The sequence below is a fragment of the Sphaerodactylus townsendi genome, linkage group LG09, assembly GCF_021028975.2.
Source record: "Sphaerodactylus townsendi isolate TG3544 linkage group LG09, MPM_Stown_v2.3, whole genome shotgun sequence".
In the NCBI taxonomy this organism is placed as follows: domain Eukaryota; kingdom Metazoa; phylum Chordata; class Lepidosauria; order Squamata; family Sphaerodactylidae; genus Sphaerodactylus; species Sphaerodactylus townsendi.
Genome location: NC_059433.1, coordinates 45,455,570 through 45,483,153, shown reverse-complemented (window position 1 = coordinate 45,483,153; position 27,584 = coordinate 45,455,570). Strand labels below are relative to the sequence as shown.

Below are 27,584 nucleotides of genomic sequence, written 5' to 3'. Positions count from 1 at the left end.
TGGAAGAGACCATAAGGGACATCAAGTTCAACCCCCTGCCTTGCTGGAATACACAATCAAAACACTGTTTAAAAACCTCCAAAAAGGAGACTTCACCACACTCAGAGGCTGTGTAGATCCACTGTTCAGCCCTTACTGGCTCCCTATTTCTGGCTCCCATTTCTTGTGTTTCCTACAATAATTTAATTTTAGGGAGAAGACAGTTGCAGCAGTACCAAATAACTGGTTATGTTTATATTTCCTACAGTACTTACCTCTACAGTGGAACCTCGGTTTTCGTTGGTAATCCATCCGAAAAGAATCGATGAAAACCGAAACCGATGAAAACCGAGGCAAACTTTTCCATAGGAATCAATGTAAATCCAATTAATCCATTCTAGGCACTCCAAAAAACATACCCAAAACACATTTTTTGGTGAATATAGTTTTTAATCTGAAAACAGTAACAAACAATAATACTAGGACCAGCTTCAGAGCCAGTGGACCAATGTCGCACCAGAAAGCTCTCCAAAGAGGTCTGTTTCTGATGCCTCTTTAAGATTTGTCTGAAATGGGGCAAGACATTGTCATTAAACAAGTTGCAGACACGCCTGCAACAGCTTTGTCCGGATGATTTTTCTCCAGAAACCCCTCCATCTTACTGCAAATCGATGAAAACCAAGACAAATCGATGAAAACCGAGACAAATTTTTCACTTAAAAAATGGATGAAAACCGAAACCGATGAAAACTGAAGGCAATGAAAACAGAGGTTCCACTGTATCTATATGTGCGTGCACACATACAGGCATGAATCATACTTGGCAAATCAAGTATGAAGTAAAATATTGACTATAAGATATAGAATAATTTTGGAAATTCTTGAGATATCTCAGTGTAGTGTTTAATTAATATTGTATCTGTCAACATTGTATTTACTAGATATTTAGTTTATCACTGTTTTTGACAGAATGAATTTCCAATCAAAATAAACCCCATTTTGGCTTTTGGGGGGGAATTTATTTTTGCTTTAAAAAAGGTGGTCATATCCAACCTGTGTTACGCCAGCTGCATTGGCTCCCAGTGGAATTCTGAATCATCTTCAAGGTGTGGGTTTTGACCTTTAAGGCCTTATGCGGCCTGGGACCCTCGTACCTGAGAGACCGCATTACCCCATATGCCCCTACTCGGCCTCTGCGCTCAGCAGAGGCCAATTTGCTGGTGGTTCCTGGCCCCTCGATGATGCGGCTGGCCTCCACACGGGCCAGGACCTTTACAGCCCTGGCCCCGGCCTGGTGGAACACTCTTCCTCCAACTGTCCGGGCCCTGCGGGACCTTGGTGAATTCCGCAGGGCCTGTAAGACCGAGTTGTTCCGCCGGGCCTTTGGAGTATCCAGCCACTGAGTGGCGCCCCCTCCCTCCCCTCCCCCCCTTGTTTTCTGCACTTACCATCTATGCACTTTACCATCTTTATTATCCTCTTAGAGAGGAGCCTGGCACCTCTCCCTTTCTTTTGCTGGGGCGATCTTAATGAATTAGATGTTAGGATACTTGTTATCGTTATATTGACCGCTGTTTTAAATGGATTTTAAATGGATTTTAAAGGATTTAGTATTGTATTGTCTGTACTGACTTTTAATTGACTGTGTATCTGTGGATGCTGTACACCGCCCAGAGCCCCAGGGGATGGGGCTGTTTAAAAATTGAAAAAATAAATAAAAATAAATAAATAAAATAAAAAACAGACCCCCACCAATACAGAATCTTTCTAGCAGTATTTTGGGCCTCTTTGGGCCCACCACCATTAAAAGAAATGCTGAACTTTGCCTTTGAAGTCCATATGAGCTCACAGGTGGTGGATGACAACTGAATCCTGGGCTCAGCATTAAACTCTGTGACTTGGATCAGATTTTAAAAATCTGAAAAATTTTGAAAGAGTCCCCAAAAGCCAGGAAAAAAAACCCATACCAGTATGGGAATTTGGGTTTTTTGGCTTTTCTAAACATTTCCAGGTCTTTCAAATCCTAACCCAAAAATACCAGGAAAAAACAGTTTGTGCCCCTAGTTATAACAATGACAAGAGACCCATAGGTGATACCTTTTAATCATTTCAGCCACCCCTCACAGGAGGAACCATAAGTATATCACATCTTCTCTGACAAACAGTATTGGGATATTCTGCCTGGTAGATTTATAAATCTCTTTGTACATTTCTTTACCAATCTCTATTGTTGTCAGTCTCTTCAACATCACCCAGAATCATGTTTAACTCTTGGTCATGAGCATGTAACTTGCCTCAAATGCATCAGGGCTGAGATCAAAAGGTTATCCAACAGTCATCATCATAGTTTATTTACGGTCATTGACCAGCAAGATCCAAAAGAATTAAAATCATAAAATTTACAGATATTACAAATATACAGATTAAAACAGTTAACAAAATGCAGATAACAGGCCTCAGGAACTCAGAACATCAGCTCAAGATAATGAGTGGAATGTCAGTCTAATAATAATTAATAATAAGGATTAGCTGGCAGAGCCAGTAGTGCTCTGTCGGGCCTTCCTGATTTTACTTGATATCCAGGCAAACTTGGCAACAGAATACGTTAGATTTTTATTGGTATCTGATAATAGTATTTTAACCTTTTCTTTCTTAGCCAAAGGAGAGTTTGTCTGGTCAAAGGACAGAAGCATCCAACGTATCTCATCATTGTATGAGCATTCAAATAATATATGTTCTGAGTTTTCAAAACCTCCTATTTGACAACTGCAAATTCTACCCTCAGTTGGTACTTTGTTATAAATCCTGTTGGTATAGTTAGACGAAAGGGCGTTGTAACGGAGTAGGCTGTAGGCTCTTTGATAGTTAATGTTAAACAAAGAAGTAAGATAAGGCATTATTAAAAGTTTATTCAGCATTATTTTACTGAAAATTGGGTGTTTAAGTTTATTCAGATCGTGTTGCCTCTCGACATCTATGATTCTAAGTTTAACAAGATCCCTAGCTCTATCATAATTCATGCTGGTAATTAGTTGTTGAGAGAGTCCATAATGCGATAGTTTCCGTAAAACTGCTCTAAGCCACGGGGGAACAAATATGTCAGACAAGACAAGTCTTGCAAGACCCCTCTGGCAATAGCATAGCCTGAGCCAATATAGTATAGAGAGTGTCCATAGTTTTGCTTGTACTGAAATTAGGCTAGTCTCTATACGCAATGCAGCGTTCGAAATGTTGTTTGGGAGCTGTAGGATGGACCTCAAGAATTTTGACTGAGGATGCTCAAGATTGCAGAGGGAGCCGGTTATGGTGAGTGGTGTACCATATGATAATTGCGCCAATGATTTGGCCTTAAATAATTTGATGGCAGCCGGAATGTGATGCCCACCTCCGACAGTATTTATTGGTAGTTTGTTGCTGGTTAACTTTATCAGCCATTTTCAACTCCTCCCCAGGTGGTACTCTGTTTTGGTACCCCTTATCCCAGTGCATTATAACTAATGCCTTATTAAACAAATGTGTTATTACCAAAACTCAATCTTAATAGTGTAATATGTTAATTTTGATATTAATCCATGGTCATGTTATTGGGGGTGGATTGTTTTTGTCCAGTATGCAGCAATGTAGATAAGGGCATTCATTATCAAACCAAGGACCAGTTCCAAGTCATCATCAAATACGTTTTTAAGGTGACCCAACATATTAAGGTCAGATGTAAATTGCAGTCTGTAAAAATTTATTATTGCTTCAAGATTTTTCCCCCCATTTTATAAAGGTTGCTTCCAGAAGTTATATACTAAGTCATCTCCTGAATTCTAGCACCATCAGCCGATGTCTAATGCTGGGTTATAGATAAGTTCCAGTTTAAGAGGTATTGGAATTGGCTTTTTACTCTCCTTTAATGGGAATCACCCACCTGGCCCCTCCACTTTCTAAAAACACTTGGCAGGTGCCATGGCACCAGAGTCACCCCATTGGGGACCCCTGGTGTGTTTTGATCTACATTGACTAGCCTGATAGGCTGAGGAGAAAGGAGGGAAAAAGAGTAGGGGTTTAGGAAATAATTAAATGTGGAGCTTGGTGATTGAGGGCAAAACATAATGAAGATGCCTGTCCTTGTCCAACTTTTTGTGGTTCCATACACATTTTGAAGGCTTTCCTTATTAACTATAGCATATAGGGGTTAGAAACCTCGCGGCTCTCCAGATAGCAGGGCTATCAGTTTCTACCAGCATGGCCAATTGGCCATGCTGACAGAGGCTGATGGGAATTGTAGTTCCTGAACATCTGGAGAGCCGCAGGTTCCCTACCCCTGGGCTAGGCTTAGCTGCCCCTCCCGCCTTAAAATGTGAATAATCTAGCCGCTGTATGAATGTGGTTGCTACTACACTGTTAGTCAGTTCTCAACTGATTGCTAAGGCTGAATTGTCTGGTTCTGAATAATACTGAATTGATTTGTGTGTATGCTATTAAGCAATTAAGTGCTTTACTGGAGATTAGAATAACATTGACCCAACAGTGCTATCTTAAGCAGAGAGACCCTTCTAAACCCACTGACTGTGTATGGTAATTGTAAGGTGAGTAACAATATTTTTTGAAAAAAATAAAATAAGATGATTGAAAAAGCTTGCATCTTTATTCATGGAACAGGAAGGAATGATTCTGAAGTCTAACTAGGCACAATTTTGCAACATCTTCTGGAGGTGTTGAGTGTGATTTCAGTCTGTGCCATTAGGTGATGCCCTCCTCTTTCAGGTCGTAGGATTCCACAGCTATTCTCTTACGATTGTTGTGTAATGCCTATTGTTCACACAGTTAACATCTGAATATAAAAAAAAACTTCATAGTATAAAAATGTTAGCAGGGAACTATGTGTAACAATCTGAATCATAGTTAAAAAGGGCAAAGAATGGTCTCAGTGTTCCATTTTCCCTGTAACTGGAGGACCCGATTTTGGTGAATGATGCCTTAAAAAGCCATGCAACCTAGGAAGGGGGGAAATGGCCAATCATAAGCATTCACAGAATTTGCTGCAGTATGTTACACTTGAACACTTGTTAGTGGAAGCAGTGAGGCCTAGCTAATAATGCCTGAGAAAATGAATGCTGAGGCTCACTTTGCTGCATTTCAGGTGTCCACCATTCATTCATTTGTCTTAAATGCTGCTGTCATTGTCACATTTCTTATGTAGAATGAGACATGTTTGCTCAGCAAGACTTCTGATTGGCTGTGCAATTTTTTTAAAATGTTGCTTTGTTAGGAACCACCACCGCACAAGAATCTTCACAGGCTGATGGAGGTTAAGCTGTAACACTTGGTTATATAATACAATCCATACATCAAGAGAAGCCTTAGAGGTTTGTCTTCTAAATATTGTGCAATTTAACTTTTGATAGTGACTGATTAGAAAAATGAGCTCAATAGGGTAATTTCATTTTCAAATTAAACCTGATTGAAGAACATGGGTGGTTCTGCTTTTAAGTTAATTAAAATTGCTTCAGTGCCAAACTAATATCTATTTCCACCAAATTTTGCCTGCCCTTGTAGCTATATCTGTGGTAAACATGGCTTTTCTGTTCCTAACTTACATCACTAGTACTCACAAAACATGGCTTTTCTGTTCCTAACTTACATCACTAGTACTCACTCACTCACTCACTCACTCACTCACTCACTCACTCACTCACTCACTCACTCACTCACTCACTCACTCACTCACTCACTCACTCACTCACTCACTCACTCACTCACTCACTCACTCACTCACTCACTCACTCACTCACCATCTTTTTCCTGAAGTGGAGCCAAAACAGTATTCCTTTCTCTGCCGCGAAAGGCCGAAGTGAAAAATGACAATCTGCACCAATGAAGAAGGGCATTTCTGGACTAAATTTTGTTAACAGCATACCCATGAGCCTTTGCTAAGTATGCAAATTATTAATTTGCATATTTAACAGAGGCTCATGGGTATGCAGTTAAAAAAATTTAAAATTCATTTTTATTTTTAGTTTCATATCTTGCCCATCCCAGAAGGCGGCAACAATATGTTAAAACTATATTACAGTTAAAAACCATAATTTAAAAAATTCTCGCCATAACTAAAAAGATAGCCCAAAGGCAGGACCATGCCTGCTAAAAGACAGCCTTTTTTAAATGCACAGAGTCAGCAGGCATGTAGCCTGGGCTTCTGAGGCACTTGTGCCCGGCCTAGCAAGGAGGCGTGGCCTTGTGGGGGATGTGGCAGACAGGCCTGGGCGCCTTTTTGCCCTGGACTCTGTTTCCCTGCCATACCCTGGAACGCCTCCACCCCCAGGTGCTACGCCCCGGGGCGCAAAAAACAAGACATCCTCTGAAAAGAAGCCCTAGTGCAGTGATGGCGAACCTTTTTGAGACTGAGTGCCCAAACTGCAACCCAAACCTCACTTATTTATCGCAAAGTGCCAACACAACAATTTAACCAGAATACTGAAGTTTTAGTTTAGAAAAAAACAACTCAAACATTACCATCTTTTGTCTTAAAAGGCATTGTGCTCTGCCTCACACTCAGACTATGGGGTAGGTGGTGGGGGAAGGCCACCACTGCACTAGCGCATCTTTTAGAGCAAAAATTAATATAAGACTCTGTCTAATTTTCAGGGAAACACAGTAAAGAATTTTTTTTAACTATCAATCTATTTTCCTTTTAGTTAGCCCAAAACCCTTTCCTGTACATGGGGAAATATTGGTAAACGGCAAAAAATAAACCTGCTAAAGAATTAAAATAGATTTCTGTGAATGGTAAGCGAAAGTGATCTCAAATATGAAATGACGTTACAAAAATGTTAAGATCTGTATTGTTTCTGAAAGCTATCAGACAAGCCTGTAATTGTTATCTTGTCAAGCTAGGATCTGGGAGACCCATGTTCTAGTCCCCTGGAAACTTGCTGGGTGACCTTTGGCCAGTCATACACTCTCTGTGTAATCTACCTGACATGTTACAGTGGGGATAAAATGTAGGAGAGGAGAACAAAGTAAGCCACTCTGGTTCCCCACTGGGAAGAGAGGCAATGCATTAATGAAGTAAGCAGGTAAAATAATGAAAGGCTATACCCTGCCCTTCTTGCCTTCAGTAAGATCTAATGTGAGGGTAGGCAACCTCTGGCGTGTAGTCTAACAATCACATATCATGCCAGATCTCTGCTGAAATAACTGAGACTCCAGCAGCGCTTGTGGGATCAGTGGTAAAGGACTGAAGGGTATGACTTTTGCCTGCCATTACCTCCCAGACATGCACGACTACCAGCCAAGTCCAAGGCAAAGCTCTGAGGTGCTGGTCTTGTAACTGAGGATTGGCTCATTTGGGATGCTTATGGCTGAGTGCAACCCTTGTTTCTCCCCTCTATTTTGTTTGCCAGCACATCAAGTTCTTCACAGGCAGATGTTACAGGGATTGCTTGGCATTTTGACAAAACAGTTGCCTAGTATTGATCTGATGATGATTGGTCTGACCAAGAGTGTTTCATCAGAAATATAAATATGTGTTCAAGCAAGTAATATACTGAAGATTTAATATTCATCGACCAATTAATTGAGTAACAACAGAAAGTTATGTTATTCCTGCTTGAGTTCTTAGTAGAACTACCACAGTTGTATTGGAATAAAATATGGAACATAAAATGATCACTATATAGAACAAACCCTACAGTGTGCATTGTCCAAAAAAGGAAATTATTCAAGGACATTTTAGCTTGGGATAGAGCCAAAGGAATGAAACTCTGCTTTATTGTAGCTTTTTAAAAATAATGACAAATAAGGAAGCTTATCTAAAATTGGGGCATTCAATAACATAGTCTAAAAAACTGAAATTGTTTAAGTTTTATTGTAGTAAGCCATTTCCTTTTTGTTTAAATACAGCTTTGTGTATACATTCTAGGTCTGCATTTTTCCAGATTCAGAAACTTACTATGTGTAATTATCATTACAGTATCTTTTGAGAATCTATTGCGTGGTGTGGAACAGGGGGTCCATATGGCCAAGGAGCACCCATTTCATGTGTTGGGGAGCATTCATTTCATACACGTCTTGCTCAGTGGAGGGAAGTGCCATCTGCCTTGGTGCCTGCGTTTTCTCATAATTTCATGACTACTAAAGGGGAACTGTGGCACTTCATAAAATACTAGCAGCAAATCTCATTGCTGGGGAGATGCAATAGGCCCTAGCAAGAGGTGGTGGAGGAAGCATCTCCCCCTGTAATGGGCTTTACTAGGGCTGTAGGGCCCCACTGCTCCCAGCATGACACTTGTCACCTACCTTGGTCTTGGGTCTGTGCATTGGGGGTGGGAGAGGTTGGGAAGATGTGTATTGGGGGATGATGGAAAAGAGTAGCTTGGAGTGGGGGGAGAGTTAAAAGATGATACTTGGGGTGGGGGAGGATGGAAAGGTGAGCGTTGGGGTCGGGGAAGTTTAGAAGATGTGGCTTGGGTGGGGGGGGAGGGTTGGAAGGTGTGGCATGGGGTGGGAGAGGGTGAAAAGGAGAGGCTTGGGGTGGGGGAGGGTGGAAAGGTGAGGTGTGGGGTGGGAGTAGGATTGGAAGGTGTGACGGGTGGGAGAGAGGTAGAAGGCAAGTATTGGGGCAGGAGGTGGTGGAAAGGTGAGACTTGAGTTGGGGGGTAGAGTAGGGATGCTTGGGTTGGAGGGGAGTGAGGAGGGCTTCTCCCGGGTTTTGAAGAAGAGACTTCCAAGACCCTGCTGCTTTGCTGGCCTGTGTGCCTTGTCAAGGTGGGGAGGGAGGTGGGGGACCTGCTGCCAGCATGTGGCGCCCTGGGTGCCCTGTTGGGGTGGAGAGGGAGGCGGGAGGGCTTCTCCCAGAGTGTGCCGACCTGGGCACTCTGTTGATGTGTGAGAGAAGGGGGGAGCTTCTTCTGGTCTGTGGAGCAGCGGGTGGCAACATGCCACTGCTCCGCCGGCCTGGTTGCCCTGCTGGAGTGACAGGAGGGCTTATCCCTGCCTGCTCTGGGGTGGGCACCCTGCTGAGATGGGAAGTGAGACAGGAGGGCTTCTGCTAGTGCCGTGGTGGCGAACCTTTGGCACTCCAGATGTTATGGACTCGAATTCCCATCAGCCCCTGCCAGCATGGCCAAAGGTTCGCCACCACTGTGCTCGTGTGTGTGGGCAGGTGGGAAGAGTTCTGCTGGTGTGTGCCAGCAGGGGCACCCTGTTGGGGGTGGGGAGGGTGGCATGAGAGTTTCTGCTGGTGCACAGAGCAGCGGGCACCAAGGGCCATTGCTCTGCTGGCTTGGGTGGCCTGTTGGGGTGCAAGGGGAGGTGGGAGGTCTTCTCCTGATCTTTGGAGCAGCAGGTGCTTAGACGCCACTGCTCTGCTGTCTGGGATGGTTATATGGGTTTCTGGGGTTTGCTTTAGGGTCAAGGAAAGGCGGGTGGGGGAGAGCATGGAATGTCGCCTACCAGTGGGCAACCAGGACTCACTTCATGAGTCCTGCTTGCCAATTGGTGGAGGGTTCGCCGTTGTGACATTCCATGGCTTAGCCATTTATTGGCTAGGATTCTGTATGAACTGTAGAGAAGGTGAAGATCATTCTGCACTGCTCTTTATATTAATGTCCCCTGGATAAGTAAATAATCAGGTTCTATTAAATTCTCTTTAGTACAGACTTTAGTTATCCTTGCAGTTCCCTAGACAGAATAACTTTTTTGCTTCCAATCAGTCTGTGACCAAACATTTCCCCAAATGCAAAAGTTTTATACGAAGCGAAAACTACATACAGTGTACATTTATTGTTTGATTAACTAGGCGTGTGACTTCCTGTGGACACAGTCTAATTCTGTGTGAATGCAATTGTGTACATGAGCTGTTGTCATTGAGATCAATAAAACTCTTCTACTGCGGTGCCTGGGCACCGTTGCCACTATGCAGAATTAGTGGTTGGCATTCTTCCTGTGCTCCCATTCACCTCTACCGCTCCAAACCAAACCTTTAAATACAATAGTTGCTTAGCAACTAAGAGTTTGTGAGCCAAGTTTATGTTGTAGGCTGGCATCCATAAGGACTTGAAAGGAACCTCCATGTTTTGAATCTTAGACATTCAGAGCATTATCTTTTTACCTTCAGAGGACACATTCAGCAAGAACTACCATCTGTTTATTTGTTTTGTGGTTCATAGACTCAGAGTGTCTATGCAGTCAATTTCTCACTGGCTCAACTTCCTCATATGGCAGTGCTCCAGAGAAGCCAATGTTTCTTGCCTCCTCGATGTTTTGGCACGTTCTACTACATCACAGGCAGCTTTGGAAGCTTTTTCAAGATTTCTTCTCCTGGAGGAGATACTTAGGGCAGCAGTGTGGTTCTTCATTCAGTAAACACTGCTCTATTGATGTCCATACCAGATGGGAAGCACATGTGGGAAGAACCTGTCAAAGGCCTGACCCGGTCTTTGGGTAGTAGCAGTGCCAACGCCTGGACCCTGAACCAGTACTCAAAACTCTAAACAGAATTTTCATATTTTTAATGAAAATAATGGTTGTAAAACAAGGTTTAAAAATATACAGTGAAAACAAAATTATAAGGTGCATTTCAAGTACACAATAAAACAAAGAATATAGCTTACTTGCTAGAAAGAATACTTGCAAAGAAACTACAATAAAAGTCCTCATTACACGTGCAAAGTTCTCTAAGATAAAGTAGAGGCAAAGCATCGAGATGACACAGAAAAGGAAAGCTTACTGTTATCACTGAGTAACAATGTATGCTTCCAACCAGCCACATCAAATGATCATCAATGAACCAGTCAGGTTATGCATTGGTCCAAATGTTCCTGAAACAAACTCACTCCCCTCCCCCCTTTTCTAAACTGAAACTTTCAATTAAGGCACTAAGAAGCCAGTTATAGCTGGAAGAAAATAATGAGGATGATCTCAGACCAGCTAATTGGACTGATGACCTTGGAGTAAAATACATTGAACTCCAAATACCAACACCTGCTTCTAAGCTATGTGTAATGGTGGGAAGGAAAAATGATTTTTTGTAAAGAATCCTTTGCATTTCACACCATTTAAACTTAAAACTTAATGTATTGAATATAGCATATTTTAATATATAATAAAATTAGAATGCAATTAATATTTTATTGAGAAATCTATTACTTTTGTTCCTCAGGATGGATTAGATGCGCTGGTGTATGACTTGGATTTCCCTGCCTTAAGGAAAAATAAAAACATAGACACCTTCTTAAACAAATGTAAGTATATATATTTTCTTTCTAGATTTCTGTTGTTAATGATGTCCTACTTTATATCATGGTTCTTGCTTCCCTGCCAGTGATTTTCTCATAACTGGGTTATAGCAGGAATTGCTGATAATGTTTGTGTGTCTATGAGTTTACTGTTTCATTTTACATACCGTGGACTGGGAAAATTTTGGGTGACACTTCATGTTCTGAGAAGTGTTATATATGTAAGACTTTTCATTCTGTATAGTATTCGGCCTTACAGGGACCAACAAGATTGTATTCTAGCCAAGTCCTGTTGTTTTCCACTAGAGGGGAGGGCCTTGTGGGGATGATAGATGAACTGTTTGTACTTTTATTTTGGTATTTTCTGGAGCAAATAATAGTTAACAAATAACTTACATGAAAACTCTGAACTTTTTTTACTTTTCAAAATAAATGGAAGTTGTGGGTCTCTCATGTTGTATCTAGTCATTAAAAAACAAAAAAGATAAAAAGGGGGAAAGATAGGAAAAGGAGAGTAAGACTAATGAGAAGGAAAAAACAAAGAAAAGGGGGCGGGAAGAGGGAAGACTGTTTCCAAGAGCTTAATAGGTTGCTTACATTGCTTACTCCAGATATTTTCAGAACTGGTGGGTCTGAATCCAAACTTCTGAAGTCCACTTGTCAAATTTTAAGGTCCCCAATATCTGGGGGTGGGGGGTGAGGGTGGCGAGAGCCAAGAAAAAGTTGCTTTGCAACCTGCAAGATAGCCTCTATCAGCAGTGTGTAGCCTGGGAGCACTCATAGGCTCAACCAACGTGAAATGCCATTCCCCTGGAAGTCGTCATGAAGATGCTATCTGTGAATCCACAGATCAGGGCCATGAACTGACAAGCAGAACTTTCTACAAATCTGAAAAAAATCCAGTTGTGCCAAAAATGTCTAAACTTAAACAAGGATAGATTTTTTTTTATTTCCTTAGTAGTTCGTATAACATGAATAAATTAATGTCCTCTATTGTTTCTGTGTAGATTTTGGGTGTTGTTAGGAAACTTTAACAATATTGTTAGCTTTCAAGCCTTATTTTTTTTCTGTCAGAAGTCATATCCAACATATATAAGTGGAAAATTGTCCAACCCAAATGTATTTGTTTTCAAAAGAAGAAACTTCTTTAAAAAATCAGGCCATTAGAAGAAACATGAAAGGGGCAATCAACAACCACGGTAACAGAGGATTAGACAGAACATATGCCACAAACTACAACTAGAAATTAGTGCCTCCATGGTTAACAAGCTTAAGAAACATGTACAAAGGCTAGAATGTTTCCTTTTCCAGATAAGAGTCTTGTCCAAATGAGGAAAACAGGAACAACACAAACTATATGGAACATTCCTAATCAACAAACAGGTGCATGATAGCCATTTAATTTTGCACCTTAGTTATATATGCTGAAATGTACTGCCTTAATTCAAAGCAAATTTTTTCTAGGGCATAACCCATAAAATGTTTTTGTTCTTATTGCTATAGAATGATATTAACCTACAAGTAACCTATACATAGGCTATTTAAAACTTTCAAGAAGCTTGAAAAGGTAGTGTAATATACCAGAATTAACAGAGGTGCAGTAATAACTGATAGTCTAATATTTACAGAAATGTCCAAATGTTTAGGTATTTTTGTTCCCTTAGTCTCCTGTGTACAATTAGACCTAGTAATGAGTTTTGTTATGTGGATTTCATGTGATCTGGTTGCCCAGCGTATTTCATTGTGATATTTTCATGCACTCATGATATTTGAAGCTGACAAATTTCTGTGAATTTAAAAACCTATATTTTTTGTTGGTAGCGGAAAGTGCCATCTAGTTACAGCCAAACTTATGACTGAGACTTTGTTGAGTGGCAGAGTATTTTTTAAAAGTAATGTATTCTTCTGAAACCAGTGTGAGAAGCCATTGAATCATTAGATGTCTTGTAATGCTAAAGAAAATTAGAGAGACTGCAGATAAGCTAAATGAAATATGTGTATCTGTCTTCACGGTGGAAGATCTTGGACATACTGATCACTAAAAATAATTAAATGGATATAGGAGATGACATGCTAGGGTTAATTGTCAAATTAAACACAAACAAGGCACTGTGTCTGGATGGCTTACACTGAGGAATTTGTAAAATACTGAGATCATCTGCATCATTACATTTAGTCTGTCTTCCAGATGACTAAAAATTAGCCAACATATTAATTTTTAAAAAATATTTTAAGAAAAACTGTGGATATTAACAGACTGTTTCTTAAAATTAGTGGAAGACATTATTATAGAATTATTAAACATATAGAAGGACAAGCACTACTGAAAAATAATCATCATAGTTTCTGAAATGGGAACTCCTGCCTCACTAACTTTTTTGAGTTCTTTGTTAATGTCAAAAAGCACGTACATGGTGAAATTTGGTTTTTGGTGCATAGTGTTCTAAAAGTTCTAAAAACTTATACATAGTCCTCCTCTAAACCTTCCAGTCATGACATGCTTGCAAGCAGTTTTGGGATGGATGAGGGCCAATGAGCTAAATTAACACAAGATGGAGATACTGTTGGTGGCCCAAAGGACTGACTCAGGATTTGAGTTATATCCTGTTCTGTATGGGGTTACATTTCCCAAATAAGAGTGAGCTTGAAATCTGGATCCAGGGCTCCTGTTGGGTAAATAGATGGCAGTTGTGACTGAGGATGACTTCCACCACCTTCATCTGATGATCCATCTGTTGCCTGTCATGAATAAGAGAGATCTGGCAAGTGTGATCTGTTTCCTAGTAATTTATGGATTAGATCAGTTCAATACATTCTGTCTGGATCTGCACTTGAAGAGTATTTGGAAACTACACCAGGTGCTGTGAGTAGAAAACAGTTTACCGTATGTACTCGTGTATAAGCCGACCCGAGTATAAGCCAAGGCACCTAATTTTACCACCAAAACCTGGGAAAACTTATTGACTCGCGCATATGCCGAGGGTGGGAAATGCAGCAGCTACTGGTAAATTTCAAAAATAAAAATAGATACCAATAAAATTACATTAATTGAGGCATCAGTAGGTTAAATGTTTTTGAATATTTATTTCAAAGAAAAACAGTAAACTAGCTCTGACTGCATGGAGGTTGAATGGAACCATCTCATAGAAGCAGGTTATAGCTCTGATGTGATCCGCACAATGTTGGCAACTGGAAAGGTTTCTACCAACCACAACTACAATTAATTATGGAAGGCCTTTGTAAGATGGTGTTGAAGGAAGAAAGAACCATTACATCCAAAAGTCATAGCCTTAGTGGATTTTCTGCAGGATGGAATTAGGATAGGCCTTTGATCTGCATCCTTGAGAAGACAGATCACAGTCATATCTACCATGGTGCTGAGACTAGAAAGATTGAGAACAACCAAACATTCTCACATTATTCGATTTCTCCAAGGTGTTACCTCCAAGGACTACCTACTTGGAGACTGAACACTGATCTGAATGCACTTACAAAGCATCCTTAAAAACCCATCAGTGAAATCCCACTTAAATTCCTTAGGATGAAAACTATTTTTCTTGCGACCTGACTTCAGCTTGGAGAATATCAGAACTTGAAGCTTTATCAATTGCTTCATCATTATGTATATTTCACAAGGACAAGGTTATACTGAGAACTGTCACAACCTTTGTACTTGAAGTCAATTCTACTTTTCATAGACAACAAGAAATTTGTTTACCATCATTGTGTTCTCAACCAAAACATCCTAAGGAAATAACTTGGCATACCTTTGATGTCAGATGATCTCTCAAAGCATATATCCTTAGGAGTCATGCAGTTAGAAAATCTGAAACAGTGTTTATTCCCTCCTAACACATGACTCAAAATTTCAAATGCCACCATTAGCAAATGCCTCAGCGGTATTGTCAAGGCATATAAAGCACAAAAGGTAGATCCTCTTAACAGACATTATGGCGCAGTCTGTACAGAGTATGTCTACTAATGCAGCATTAGTCAAGAATGCACCTATTGAAGAGGTTTGCAAGGCAGTGACTTGGTCGTTGGTGTCAATGTTTATAAGGCCCAACAAGATAAACACTTACAGCTCTGCACTTGAGGGAAAAATACTTCAGCATGTTCTAGACAACAATGACCCACCCAACAAATAGGGAAACTGCTATGGGGTATCCCAAAGATGGCCTCAAGTTCATAGGGAGAATGACCCATTGGTTCCTTATCATGAAAGGTCCTTCTCCTCTGAGCAAGTGAGGACATCTTATTTTTAAAAAGTGTGTGAGGGGTGGGGGGTGACGATAGGTTTATAAAATTATGTATTGTTGATAAAATTTTTCTTATAGTGCAATATTCCACTATAATTAAATTGATAGGCAGTTGAGGACAGATAGAAGTACTGCTTTATACAATGCATGATAAACAAATCCCTTCAAAGTTAAATGGTGTACTGAAAGCATGTGTTTACAGTAACTTGTTATTCTGATTTGATTCAATTTTAATGGATTCTTTGATGCCAGAGTCCAATGGCATCTAGCCAGTGTTTTCTTAACCTTAGTTTTCAATCTGCATTGTGTGAACACTAACACAGAGTCTACCTTAAATGACTCCTGGCATATTGGATATTCAACACCAAGTATTTCTATGATAATTATGATTTTACCATCTCCATTTTCTTCACAGCTGCATTTTAATCGGAGTTTGTGTTCAAAGCGTCTAGATATATCTGGCTTCTAGAATGTTGTCCTTACTGCATTCCCTAGCTATAAAGAATACCTCCTCCATCCCATAGCACAAGAATAGAATTAATTTACAGTAATTAATCTTTGGATTTAAAAAAAAACACCTCTTTTGGCTGTATGTCTTTTTTTAACATTCCATTTAATCCATAATTCTGGGATGTAAATATTGTTCCTTTTGAACGTTTCATTAGGAAAAACTGTTTTAATAGTTGCACTCCACAAACATAGAGCTGAAATGTGAAACTTTTTTTGCATAATCTGAGTTCATTGTTGATCCTTCTGGATTAAAATAGCCCATTACCAAGTTTGGAATTGGCTGTATGACTATTGGGGTTTTGTAAATTATTTTCATTTACCACTATATAGTTCTATCTAAAAATGGCAAGGATTCTTGATTCATGTGTTGTGGCAAAGGTTTTATTTTTAAAAAAGATAATTACAAATAACTACAGGGCAAAACATTGAATCTAACATTCATTTATGCATGTAGTGTGTTAGCTCTGAATTTGGTGTAGTTATATAATTTAGTAATTCATGTTAGTCTTATGTGTAAGTTGTGATGAGTGCCGATTGTTTCTGCTTTGATGGCTCTTGCTTTCGATATGAACTTTGGTAAAATTACATTTCAAATGGTCTTCTGATTTATTTCTAATGAAGTCATTGTATTGTGTGATTCAGTATCATGGCAACATGCAAATGTGAAAGTAAGTGCTGAGATTCAAAGGAGATACTTGCAGCAAAAGAGATGGGAAAGATACAAATTCTTATCTTAAACAACTTGAGTATTTAACAAGCAACAGATGTTGCAAGAAAGCAACAAACGAAATAAAAATAGAACAAGATGCTTACTCATTTTTCTTTATATGAAAGTGCTTTTCTTTATATGAAAGTTTTTTCCCTAAGGCCTTGAATTTTTTATACTCATGCTTTGTGCTACAATTGTTCTTCATGTTTTCTTTTACAGATAAAGACACAATAAACAAAATCAGAGATCTCCGTATGAAAGCTGAAGATTATGAAGTAGTGAAAGTGATTGGCAGAGGTGCATTTGGGGAAGTTCAGTTGGTAGGTTATCATTTCATATATTCATAGGACAAGAATATTTATTTTAAATTGGAAATTTTGTAAGAGGAAGCTATTTTTAAAGTATCATCTAAGAACAAATGACTACTTCTGTGGGCACTATGCCAGTGCTTTTCCTCTGAAACAGAATGAGGGACTTTTGTCAACATGAGTGTGAGTTTTAAAAAAGACTTATACATAGGATTATGGCTTATATATTGTTGTAAAAAGAACTGGAATGCAACCTTGTATGGAAACCAACCTGAATTGGTCTTTTTGTGGTATTACTGAAATACCACAGTTTATGAGTGATGAAGCATTGATAAGGATGAAATAGGGTGATAAATAGTTAGCGTTAGCTTGGGAGGGGGTGGTTGGTGATGTCTGTATGTAGATACACCAGGTCTTGCACCTGTGCCTCTATTCTGCATGCTGCATTGTTGCAGATGTGGTCTCAGTTGCATAGCATTTATTCTTTTCACACTGGGCATTTTGTGGCCCCTTGATAACACTGGCCTTGATCAAGTAGAAGTGCCACTCTCTCCATTTCCCTACACTCCCCCTCCCTGACCCTACCTCTCTCTCCAGGGTGGGTGGGCCACGACCAGATGAAGGGCCCTAGGGTTCCCTTCCCACCTCTGTAGGAGTCACCAGGAACTCTATAGTAACTGTAGAGGTTTGGACAATTCATTGAAAGGTATGACATCACTTCTCTTTTTTTAATGGAAGTGCCATCATAAAAGCCGTCACCACTGGCCACCTCCATATCCCTGTCTGTGTGGTCTCCCCCTATGGAGTATAATGCCACTTCACCCTCCAAAGCTTACATTTTCCCAGGGGAATTGATCTCTATAGTCTGGAGACGAGCCATAATTCCAGGGGATCCTCCAGAGGAAACAAGCTTTTCAGTGGAGTACTATTGTAGCATTAGGTGAGAACTGCATACAGAATGAAGGCATAGAATCCAAGGCATAAAATTCTAAATCTAGGAAATGTATTGAAATATTTAGCAAACAGTTAATAAGCTATGTATTTGGATTGAATATTTTTAAATTTTACCTTTAGACCTTTAGAGCCCTACTCATAAACATCTTCAGCCTCCCATTCAAGAAACTGATGTTTTATTATAATGTAGTGGGCACAAACTGCATCTGCTTGAGGTCCCAGTGGGGAAGATCTGTGTATATGAGTAGAATAAATTGTGCCCTTTTTATTTATGCTAATGTTTTCTTCATCTTAAATTTTACTTTTAAAGGTAAGGCACAAGTCATCAAGAAAAGTCTATGCCATGAAACTTTTGAGCAAGTTTGAGATGATAAAAAGATCAGATTCTGCATTCTTTTGGGAGGAAAGAGACATCATGGCATTTGCAAATAGCCTATGGGTTGTACAGGTATAGTTAATAATTTGTTAAAAGTTTGGTAACTATTATGCTATTGCATTTACTACTGTATCTAATAAGACGACTGGCTTCTGTGTGGATGAAAAAAGCAGCATTTTAGGGGTCACTTACAGGCAAAGTAGGGTCGCTGAATATTCGTGGTATTATTCAACTATGAAAAAGTGACTTCGTAAATTAACAGTCTCGAAAAACTGCCCGAAGTTAGAGGACTGAATCTGTTCCAGAAGGGATAGACTGTTGAGAGCAGCTAAATGTTGTTTAACCCTTTCCCTGTCAAAAAAAATGAGGGAGCGGGAAGGAGAGAAAGTAAACCTGCTCAGACTCCTGAGAATTTAGAGGATTTGAGGGTGAGATTTCTAAATACCGTATTTTCCAGTGTATAAGACAACTGTTTAACCCAGGAAAATCTTCTCAAAAGTCGGGGGTTGTCTTATACGCCGGGCGTCGTCTTATAGGGCGGGTGCCAAGCCGGACTGGATCTGGGGTGACTGACGATGGCCCCGCCTGGACTGCCAATCCCGCAGGGGTCCCCCGCCAGACGCAGGTCTTCCCTGGGCCCAGCAGTGATGGCGTTGGAGGAAGCGGCAACCGGGGAAATCTGGAAGCAGGGCGACACGGTGCCCGCGTAGCCGGCACAGCCGGCTTCATCAATGAATGAGGCGCGGCGGTTCAGCTGCGGCTCGGGTGGACAAGCCAGGCGCGGGGGAGGGGGCGAGACAGGGAGAAAAAGGATAAAGGGGGGAAGGAAGCGAGGGGCGGATGCAGCGAAAGTGGGAGAAGGGGAAGTGTGCCATGAAGGGGGAAAGGTGTCCTGGGAACAGAGGGGAGGAGGGAGCCTTCGCCCGAAGTAGGGCGGAGGCGAAGACACGGCTAGGGGCTGAGGAGTCCAGACCCTTGAAGGGCTGGAGAAGCACTGGCGGAGGGGTATCCTCCCACGACCCAGGAGGGAATGGGACTAGCATGGCGGGCCGAGACAGGTTGCCTGACGCCCAACCCCCAGAGAGAGGGGAGGATAGGCGAGAGAGGGGCAGAGTCGCAGCCCGGAGTGCCTCAGGACGGAAAGAGTGGGAACCGGGAGAGAGGCCTGACGAGGGGCATGGAGCCCAAAGGTCCCTCCAGATCCCGGAAGAGGGGTAGTCTTATACAGTGAGTATATCCCAAACTCTATATTTTAACTGGAAAAGTTGGGGGTCGTCATATACGCCCAGTCGTTTTATACGCCAGAAAATTCGGTAATTTTTTCCTCCTGTGGTTGATTTATTTAATTATTTATATGCCACCTTTTCTCAAGTGGGGATGTAAAGTGGCTAACAAAAAATAGACCAGTGTACATAAGTAGAAAACACTCTTCTCAGTTTAGGACAGGTTGGTCTTGGTCTCTCTATTTCTCCATCTATCCATCCCAGCAGATCATCTTTCCAGCTCCAGAGTGAGAGCCCCATAGCTCTTGCCCTTCAGTTTACACTACAAGGTTATGTTTCTGGGTCATATCAAACTTTTACCGGCAAGAAAGGAGCAGGGCAAGGGCTTCAGTTGTCTTGTATTACAACAACTGGCTGGTATTTAAATTCTCTCTTCTCCTTGTTGACCCTCCCTCCCCCAACTTGCGTTGGTCAGTAATTGTTTGATCACTGCCCCTGCTATGTGATGCCCTGGAAGATAAGATCTGCGTTCTGTCTGATTTGGAATGAGTTTTCCAACAGTGACTCTTTAGCCATATTTCTACTTATTCCGTTCCCCCAGTTTGTTGATAAACCAAGGCAAAGGAAGCCTTTCTGACAGGGAAGAGAACACTAGAAAGTAATCCAGGTTATTATACGAGATAATTCCAAATCCTATGATGCCAACATGTCTTCAGAATATTTCCCTCTGATCTCTCCATCTTTACTGAGTAATTGAGAAGGAGTGCTGTGTGGTCTTGGGCTGTATGGCCGTGTTCTAGCAGCATTCTCTCCTGACGTTTCACCTGTGGCTGGCATCTTCAGAGGATTCAGAAAGCTTTCGACAAAACATTGAGAAGGAGCTTTCATAGATATCCTTTTTATCCTTGTTATCCTTTTTAGGGAGGAGTCCAGTCGTTCCCTCTTTTTTGGGGAGGTTTTAATGAATTGGGTCATGGGACGCTGTTACTATTGTTTTGTTTTGACCGCTGTTTAAATGGGTTTTAATGGTTTTAATGGATTTTAGTAAATGGTCACTATTGTGACCCTTGTTACATGTTGTATATATATTGATATTGTTGTACACCGGCCAGAGCCCCTCTGGGATGGGGCTGTCTATAAATTTAAATAATAAATAAAAATAATAATAAATTGTGCTAGAAAGCTACTCATATTTATACTGGTATTATATTGTTAATAAATACATGACAAATTTACATTTCCTATAGTGTCTTAATTGGGTTTATTGTGAGAACTGATTCAATTACTTGGCAGAAGTAATTGTATCTATAGTTGTATTATACACATTTTAAGGTAAATAGGACTGCATTGCATATGGATAGAAGAAGAGCTTTGGATTTATATCCTGCCTTCTCTCCTGTAAGGAGACTCAAGGTGACTTACAAACTCCTTTCCTCTCCCCACAACAGACACCTTGTGAGGTAGGTGGGACTGAGACAGCTCTGAGAAAAACTGTGACTAGCCCAAGGTCACCCAGCAGAAATGTAGAAGTGCGGAAACACATCTGGTTCATCCTTGATTTTAGGTTGATAACTAGTTAATTGTTATAGTAAATGCAACACAAAAAGTAAATGTTTTTATCTGTTTAGGTGACATTATTCTTGCGATAGACTTAGAATTATTTTAAAAATATATTTGGGTGAATTATGCCTTTTAAAAAGTGTTATGTTTTGATGAACAAGATAGTGATTTTATTTATTTTCTTCTGTAGCTGTTTTATGCATTCCAAGATGACCGTTACCTTTATATGGTGATGGAGTATATGCCTGGTGGGGATTTGGTGAATTTAATGAGCAACTATGATGTTCCTGAAAAATGGGCACGATTTTATACCGCAGAAGTAGTTCTTGCATTAGATGCTATTCACTCCATGGGCTTTATTCACAGGTTTGTATGCTGTCTTAATAGCTGAGGTCAGTGTTTCAGTCACTATTTTTCATTAAAATAAAATGTAAACATGGCCACTGATTTAATCTTTCTGTGATAATCATTCCTAAACTTAGTAAAATTTTCACCTTGGGAACAAACAAATTGGAGCTGATGCTATGCAGTATAAGGAATATAATTATTTTGTGCTTAAGCCCGCATCCATAAGCATGTTCAAATACAAACAACAATTCACTAGAGACCGGTCCCATGATTTTCAAATTTGCTTTCTAAGGCCCTTATGACCAGCTTTTGCATGTAAGGAACAGGTTCTTCTGTTCACCCATGACCACATATTACCAGTAAACTCACTTTTTCTTATATTGACTTTATACAATATATTTTCTTATATTCTCTTTACACATATGTCATGTAGTTGATGCTTTATAGTCATTTCTCTCATACACATTTTTATGTTGTTGTTCCTCAGAGCGCTCATGCCAAATGTTGCAAATGTATAGTACTTGTGATATTGCATGTACAAATCTTTTTTTGAATAGAAAACCTAGGTCAATTAAAACATTTACTTTATGCCTTCCAGGGATGTAAAGCCTGATAATATGCTGCTTGATAAATCTGGTCATTTAAAACTAGCAGACTTTGGTACCTGTATGAAGATGAATAAGGTTGGTATGTTAAAACAACTAAACAAACTAACAAACCTCTTTGCCAAGGGCATCCTTTTCCCCCCCAGTAGTGGGACACATAAGAAATCCATGTTTATGCTGACTGAATGTTTTATTGATAATAATAGAGAAGTATATAGCCAGTTAGCTATTTTAAAAATGGGATTTTTTATTTGCAATATAAAAGCTATCTAAAAACGATTTAGTCAACTTTTTGCATGCAAAGGAAATTGTTAGAGGCCTAGTTTTAGTCACTGATCAATTTTGGTCAAGTGAATGAGAATACCGTATATATTCGTGTATAAGTCGACCCGCATATAAGTCGAGGCACCTAATTTTACTACAAAAAACTGGGAAAACTTATTGACGCGTATAAGTCGAGGGTGGGAAATTCAGCAGCTACTGATAAATTTCAAAAATAAAAATAGATACCAATAAAATTACATTAATTGAGACATCAGTAGGTTAAATGTATTTGAATATTTATTTCAAAGAAAAACAGTAAACTAGCTCTGTAAGTGGAAAACAGGGTCAACAAAAACAATATGGTCTCAACAACAACTTTAAAAGTACAAAAACCTTAGCTCAATCAGCAACCAAGCTAAAACACAAGAGTTAAAATCCTTCAAAACTGGATTTTTGGTCAGGGGAGGAATGTTTATGTTAGCAGTACCAACATTTCAGAGTATCTTTAGGAGACCCTTCTGATGATACCACCCAGGTTTGGTGAAGTTTGGTTCAGGTGGTCCAAAGTTATGGACCCTGAAAATGTGGCCCCATCTCCTATTAGTTCCCACTGGAAACAATGGGGGATGGGGCATCCCCTTTGGGGGTCCATAACTTTGGACCCCCTGAACCAAACTTTACCAAACTTGGGTGGTATCATCAGGAGAGTCTCTTGAAAAATCCTTGAAATTTTGGTGCCGCTAGCCTAAAAACCGTGCCCCCTGGCGGTTGACAAAATAAAAACCCTAAAATATTTTTTAAAATACACCTCACTCGCGTATAAGTCGAGGGGGGCATTTTCAGCACAAAAATGTGCTGAAAAATTCAACTTATATGCAAGTATATATGGTAATGTTGTTTAAGAGACTAAAGGGCAAGTTGTAGATTGGCCAGAGCAACCACAATCCAGAGAAACACTATACCTTGGTTGTGGTGGGTTTTCCAGGCTGTGTGGCCATGGTCTGGTAGATCTTGTTTCTAATGTTTTGCCTGCATCTGTGGCTGACTTGTACCTTGGCTCCAAAATATTTTAAGTGTTTCTCTGAATTGTGGTTTACCAGATTGAACTTTTCTTAAGAACTATAAAGTGTGTGCAATCATGACATATCTCCTTGCTGACTCCAGGTTTATCTCATTGACGGTGGCTCTGTTTCAATTTCAGCAGTTTCTTGGAAGAAACTAATCTCAGAGAGGAAGGTAGATTCAAACGATGCCCAGAGTTTGGCCACATAACCAGAACTTTCAGGATAGTATGGAGATTTGTTCCGATCCCCAACATTCCAGAAACCCCACGTCTTCTTAGTGGGCATAATTCACATTTAGCCCAGTCATTTCCTCTTGAAATGGAACCACATTATGGGGCAAAATGCTTGTCAGTAATTCATCATAATGCCCAGTTTTATGTTGTAATTGTTGTGAAGGTAAACTTGAACAGCTAAAAAGCTTAGAGGTTGACTCCATGGGCCAGACATAGTTTACCATTTCCTATGCTTTTGAATAATATGTTTTTTAAAAAACTGTTCTTAAGATACCAGTATTTGAAATGTCTGATGGGCTTCAGCATTAATCATGAAATATTTTTCTGAGCCAAATTTCAGAATTTTCTTTAAAGTATTATGAAAGTTTCTCTGAATGGCTTTTTTTCCTTCTGAATAGGAAGGTATGGTACGATGTGATACAGCCGTTGGAACTCCAGACTATATATCTCCAGAAGTATTAAAATCTCAAGGTGGTGACGGTTACTATGGACGGGAATGTGACTGGTGGTCAGTTGGTGTCTTTTTATATGAAATGCTTGTTGGTGAGTATCAGAAGGATCTGTGTTTTGTCAATGGCCTAAGCTTTCATTCTTACTCTGTATCTTTCTTAGTTGTTTAAAATAACTGCTTTAATTTAGTAGTTCTAATATATCTCATATATATCTTATTAATCAATTAAAAGATTAAATACAAAGAGCTGCTAATGGGACAAAGGCAACAGTTGTAATCCCTAAACTTATTAAAGATCCCTGTAAAGTGGACTGTGAGAGATCTGTGTGAGAACTATATTCTCCTTATGTAGGCTCATATCGTTATTAAATTTGGATTCCAAAATCATGACAGCTATAATAGCCAAATCTTTAGGGGGAAATCTTGGCTAACTAGAAATAACGACCAAACACAATTCATGAAAGGAAGGCAGATGGTATAATAGCAGGTGCTGATCAGTATGATTGATATAATAAGGTGTCAATGCATACTACCTACCTTCTACTTTGTGGATGCAGAAAGGACCTTTGATAGGGTCAACTGTCAATTTTTGCGAGCATTACTGGAAAAAGATGGGAATAGGCTATTATTTTTCTTAAATGCATATCCATGTAGAACAGCAAAAATGGGACATTCCAAAAACATGAACAACAGTTTTTCTCTTCATTGTAAAAAACAGCATACTTTTTTTGTCCAGGAAATCTGTGATTTTTTAAAACGAAAACCTGTAAAGTTTAGGCTCTACGTTTTCCTTTGATTCACTTCCTAATCATTCCATTGTGCTCTCAGGGCGCTTGAAATCATTGCTATGTTTAGAAAGCACATAAATATTTTTATTTAATCTCTTCAGTTAGGCCTGCTGTTGAATTGTTTGCAAACCTAGGTAATTAGCATTTTCCTTTTCTAATATTAGATATTTGAGTTTTAACAGGAGTACGGTGGTAAAAAGCGATGTCAAGTCAGAGCTGACTTATGGCAACCCTGGATATTTTTAAGCAAGAGACGTTCAGAAGTGGTTTGCCATTGCCTGCCTCTGTGTGAACTGAGGACGATCTGGGAGAACTGTGGCTGGCTCAAGCTGGCTTCACGTGGGGAGTGGGGGAATCCTCTGCTGTTAACTACTACACCTCACTGGCTCAACAAGACCATACTATTTAAATCTTAAAATGAGATATGAATACTTCTGCTCATTTATCCTAGACTCTGGTCTAGTTCTTGAATAGGCTGCACTCTGACCTATTTCTTCCTTTGTCTTATCTAGCATTTTCCTTTAGCTATTATTTGTTACCTAATTTTCCATTTCTCTCACTGTGTGTATATGTGTCTTTTTTAAAAAAATAGGGGATACTCCTTTCTACGCTGATTCATTGGTTGGGACGTACAGTAAAATTATGAACCATAAGAATTCTCTAAGCTTCCCTGAAGATAATGATATCTCAAAAGATGCAAAAAATCTCATTTGTGCCTTCTTAACTGACAGGTAAAATATAATATACTTTCTGAGTCAAAGTGTGAGTTAAGATTATTCTATAATACACTTTTTTGTGATGATAATATATTTTTTTAAATTCCAGTTATGCTGTTAGGCCATTTGTTCTGATGATAAAATATAATGTTACTGTAAGGCAGTCTTTGAGAGGTGCATTGATAAAAGAAATTCAGAGTAGGCTCTTAATATATAACTTAAATAGTAATCATTGTGCACAAACGTTTACATCATTATATTGTTTCCAGGGTTGGTGGGGGGTTTTTTTTGGTAGGGGTTCTTTTCTTTACAACAAGTGTACTCTAACTTGTATAATATTTTTCAATCCAAATCTGTATATATAATTGAGCTGTGTGTTCCTGACGATGAACCAGAAAAAGCAAAGCACTCTGGGAGATGTCCAGAGGGTGCCCTTTCCAGAGGGTGCCCTTTCCTGAGCAAAGATTGGACTACAACTCCATAATCCTTTGCTTTGCCAACAGATCCTTGCCTCCCAGAAGGCTGTGGGTGAAGGTCTGAAGAGAAACCAGCAGCCGAGTAGGGACAGAAAAAGTGATCTAGGGTAGGATGGCAGAAAGAGAAAGTTGGGGTAGTGAGAGAGAGAGCTGGAGTAAATGGGCAGAAAGAGACAGCTGGGATAGAGGGGCAGAAAGAGAAGTGAGATAGCAGGGAAGAAAGTTAAAAAGAGAGCTGGGATGTTTATAGGGAAAATTCTCCCCATCTTCACAGGCACCCTGCTGACCCCCCCCCCCCCCCGCTTGTTCTGGACATGTAAAAGACATTATCATGGTAGATAGTGGCCCAAGGACATGCATTTTGAGGAATGATTGGTGCAAAGGTTTTCTTGGCTTATGAAAATTAAATCTGACACCATCAAATAACCCCCCATGCCTGTGGCCCTTTTACATTAGAAAAGTAACTTTGAGTGATTTATAATGGAGAACCAGGGCAAGGGCACTTAACTGTTTCCGTGCTGACCCATTTCTGTCCCTACTAAACAATACAAAACACACATTTGTCACTCTGGCAAGGAGAATTGCTGCTGAGCCATCTGATGTGGACCATAGCAAAAGTTCATGGTAAAAAGCTTCCTCTGTGCTACTTTTCTGTTCCTACTTTCTCACCCCAGAAATAGCTTTTCAGTTTGAGAAGTACTACTGCATATGTTTGCATTCACATGTATTTGCAGTTCCAGAGCTTGTATAGAATGCTGGGGGCAGCTGGCTGAGGATATCATGGATACATGTATCTTTCATACCTCATAATTGTATTGAGTACTGCATACTAATGTACTTGGGAATTGTATTGAATGTTAATAAACAGGGAGGTAAACAAAGTGATATTGTGTACATTGGGTGTCCCCCCTGTATAGATGAAAGTGTACTGTTTTCACATACCCTTTATATCTGGCAAAGAGAACTGTTTGCCTTTTCACAGAGTATGTAACTTCATGATTGTTTTAACTCTGACAATTAAAAAACTCCACCCAAGCAGCCATGAATAGATTGATGTTTCTGCATTTTGTGAGAAGTTCAATAAAATTAAATTCCACATTATCCATAATGATAAACAAAAATATAATTCTTGGCTAGCAAGGCCATATTTAAGTTCAAAAGTAATTCAATTTTACAGGGAAGTCAGATTAGGCCGAAATGGTGTAGAAGAAATCAAGCGGCATCTGTTCTTCAAAAATGACCAGTGGACTTGGGAAAATCTGAGAGACAGTAAGTATCTTTCTATAAAGAAGCAACTTATAATTTTTCTTGTATGGCAAACAATCCAATCCAAATATTCTCAATGGATAACACTTCTTTGCCTGTAAACCAATGGTGGGATTCAGCAGGTTCGCACTTCGGCAGAACCGGTTGTTAAAATGGTGCTTGTAAACAACCAATTGTTAAATTATTTGAATCCCACCACCAGAACTGGTTGTTAAAGTATTTGAATCCCACCACTTCTATAAACTGTTTGATAGCACCTATAAAATGTTG

The 27,584-nt window shown here is 39.8% G+C and overlaps 1 protein-coding gene across 3 annotated transcripts in view; it reads left to right on the top strand.

Moving 5' to 3' along the window:
* Window positions 1–27,584, top strand: part of ROCK1 (Rho associated coiled-coil containing protein kinase 1) — an 84,620-nt gene that overhangs the window by 9,099 nt on the left and 47,937 nt on the right. For all 3 annotated transcript variants that reach the window (XR_007245391.1, XM_048507195.1, XM_048507194.1), the window contains exons 2-9: window positions 11,129–11,210; window positions 16,902–17,002; window positions 18,255–18,392; window positions 21,294–21,469; window positions 22,050–22,134; window positions 24,016–24,160; window positions 25,449–25,587; window positions 27,226–27,317. Coding sequence is in view for 2 of the 3 variants with exons in the window: in XM_048507195.1 (XP_048363152.1) it covers window positions 11,129–11,210; window positions 16,902–17,002; window positions 18,255–18,392; window positions 21,294–21,469; window positions 22,050–22,134; window positions 24,016–24,160; window positions 25,449–25,587; window positions 27,226–27,317 (958 nt within the window). In the remaining variant the exon portion in view is untranslated. The remainder of the gene's footprint in view (window positions 1–11,128; window positions 11,211–16,901; window positions 17,003–18,254; window positions 18,393–21,293; window positions 21,470–22,049; window positions 22,135–24,015; window positions 24,161–25,448; window positions 25,588–27,225; window positions 27,318–27,584) is intronic.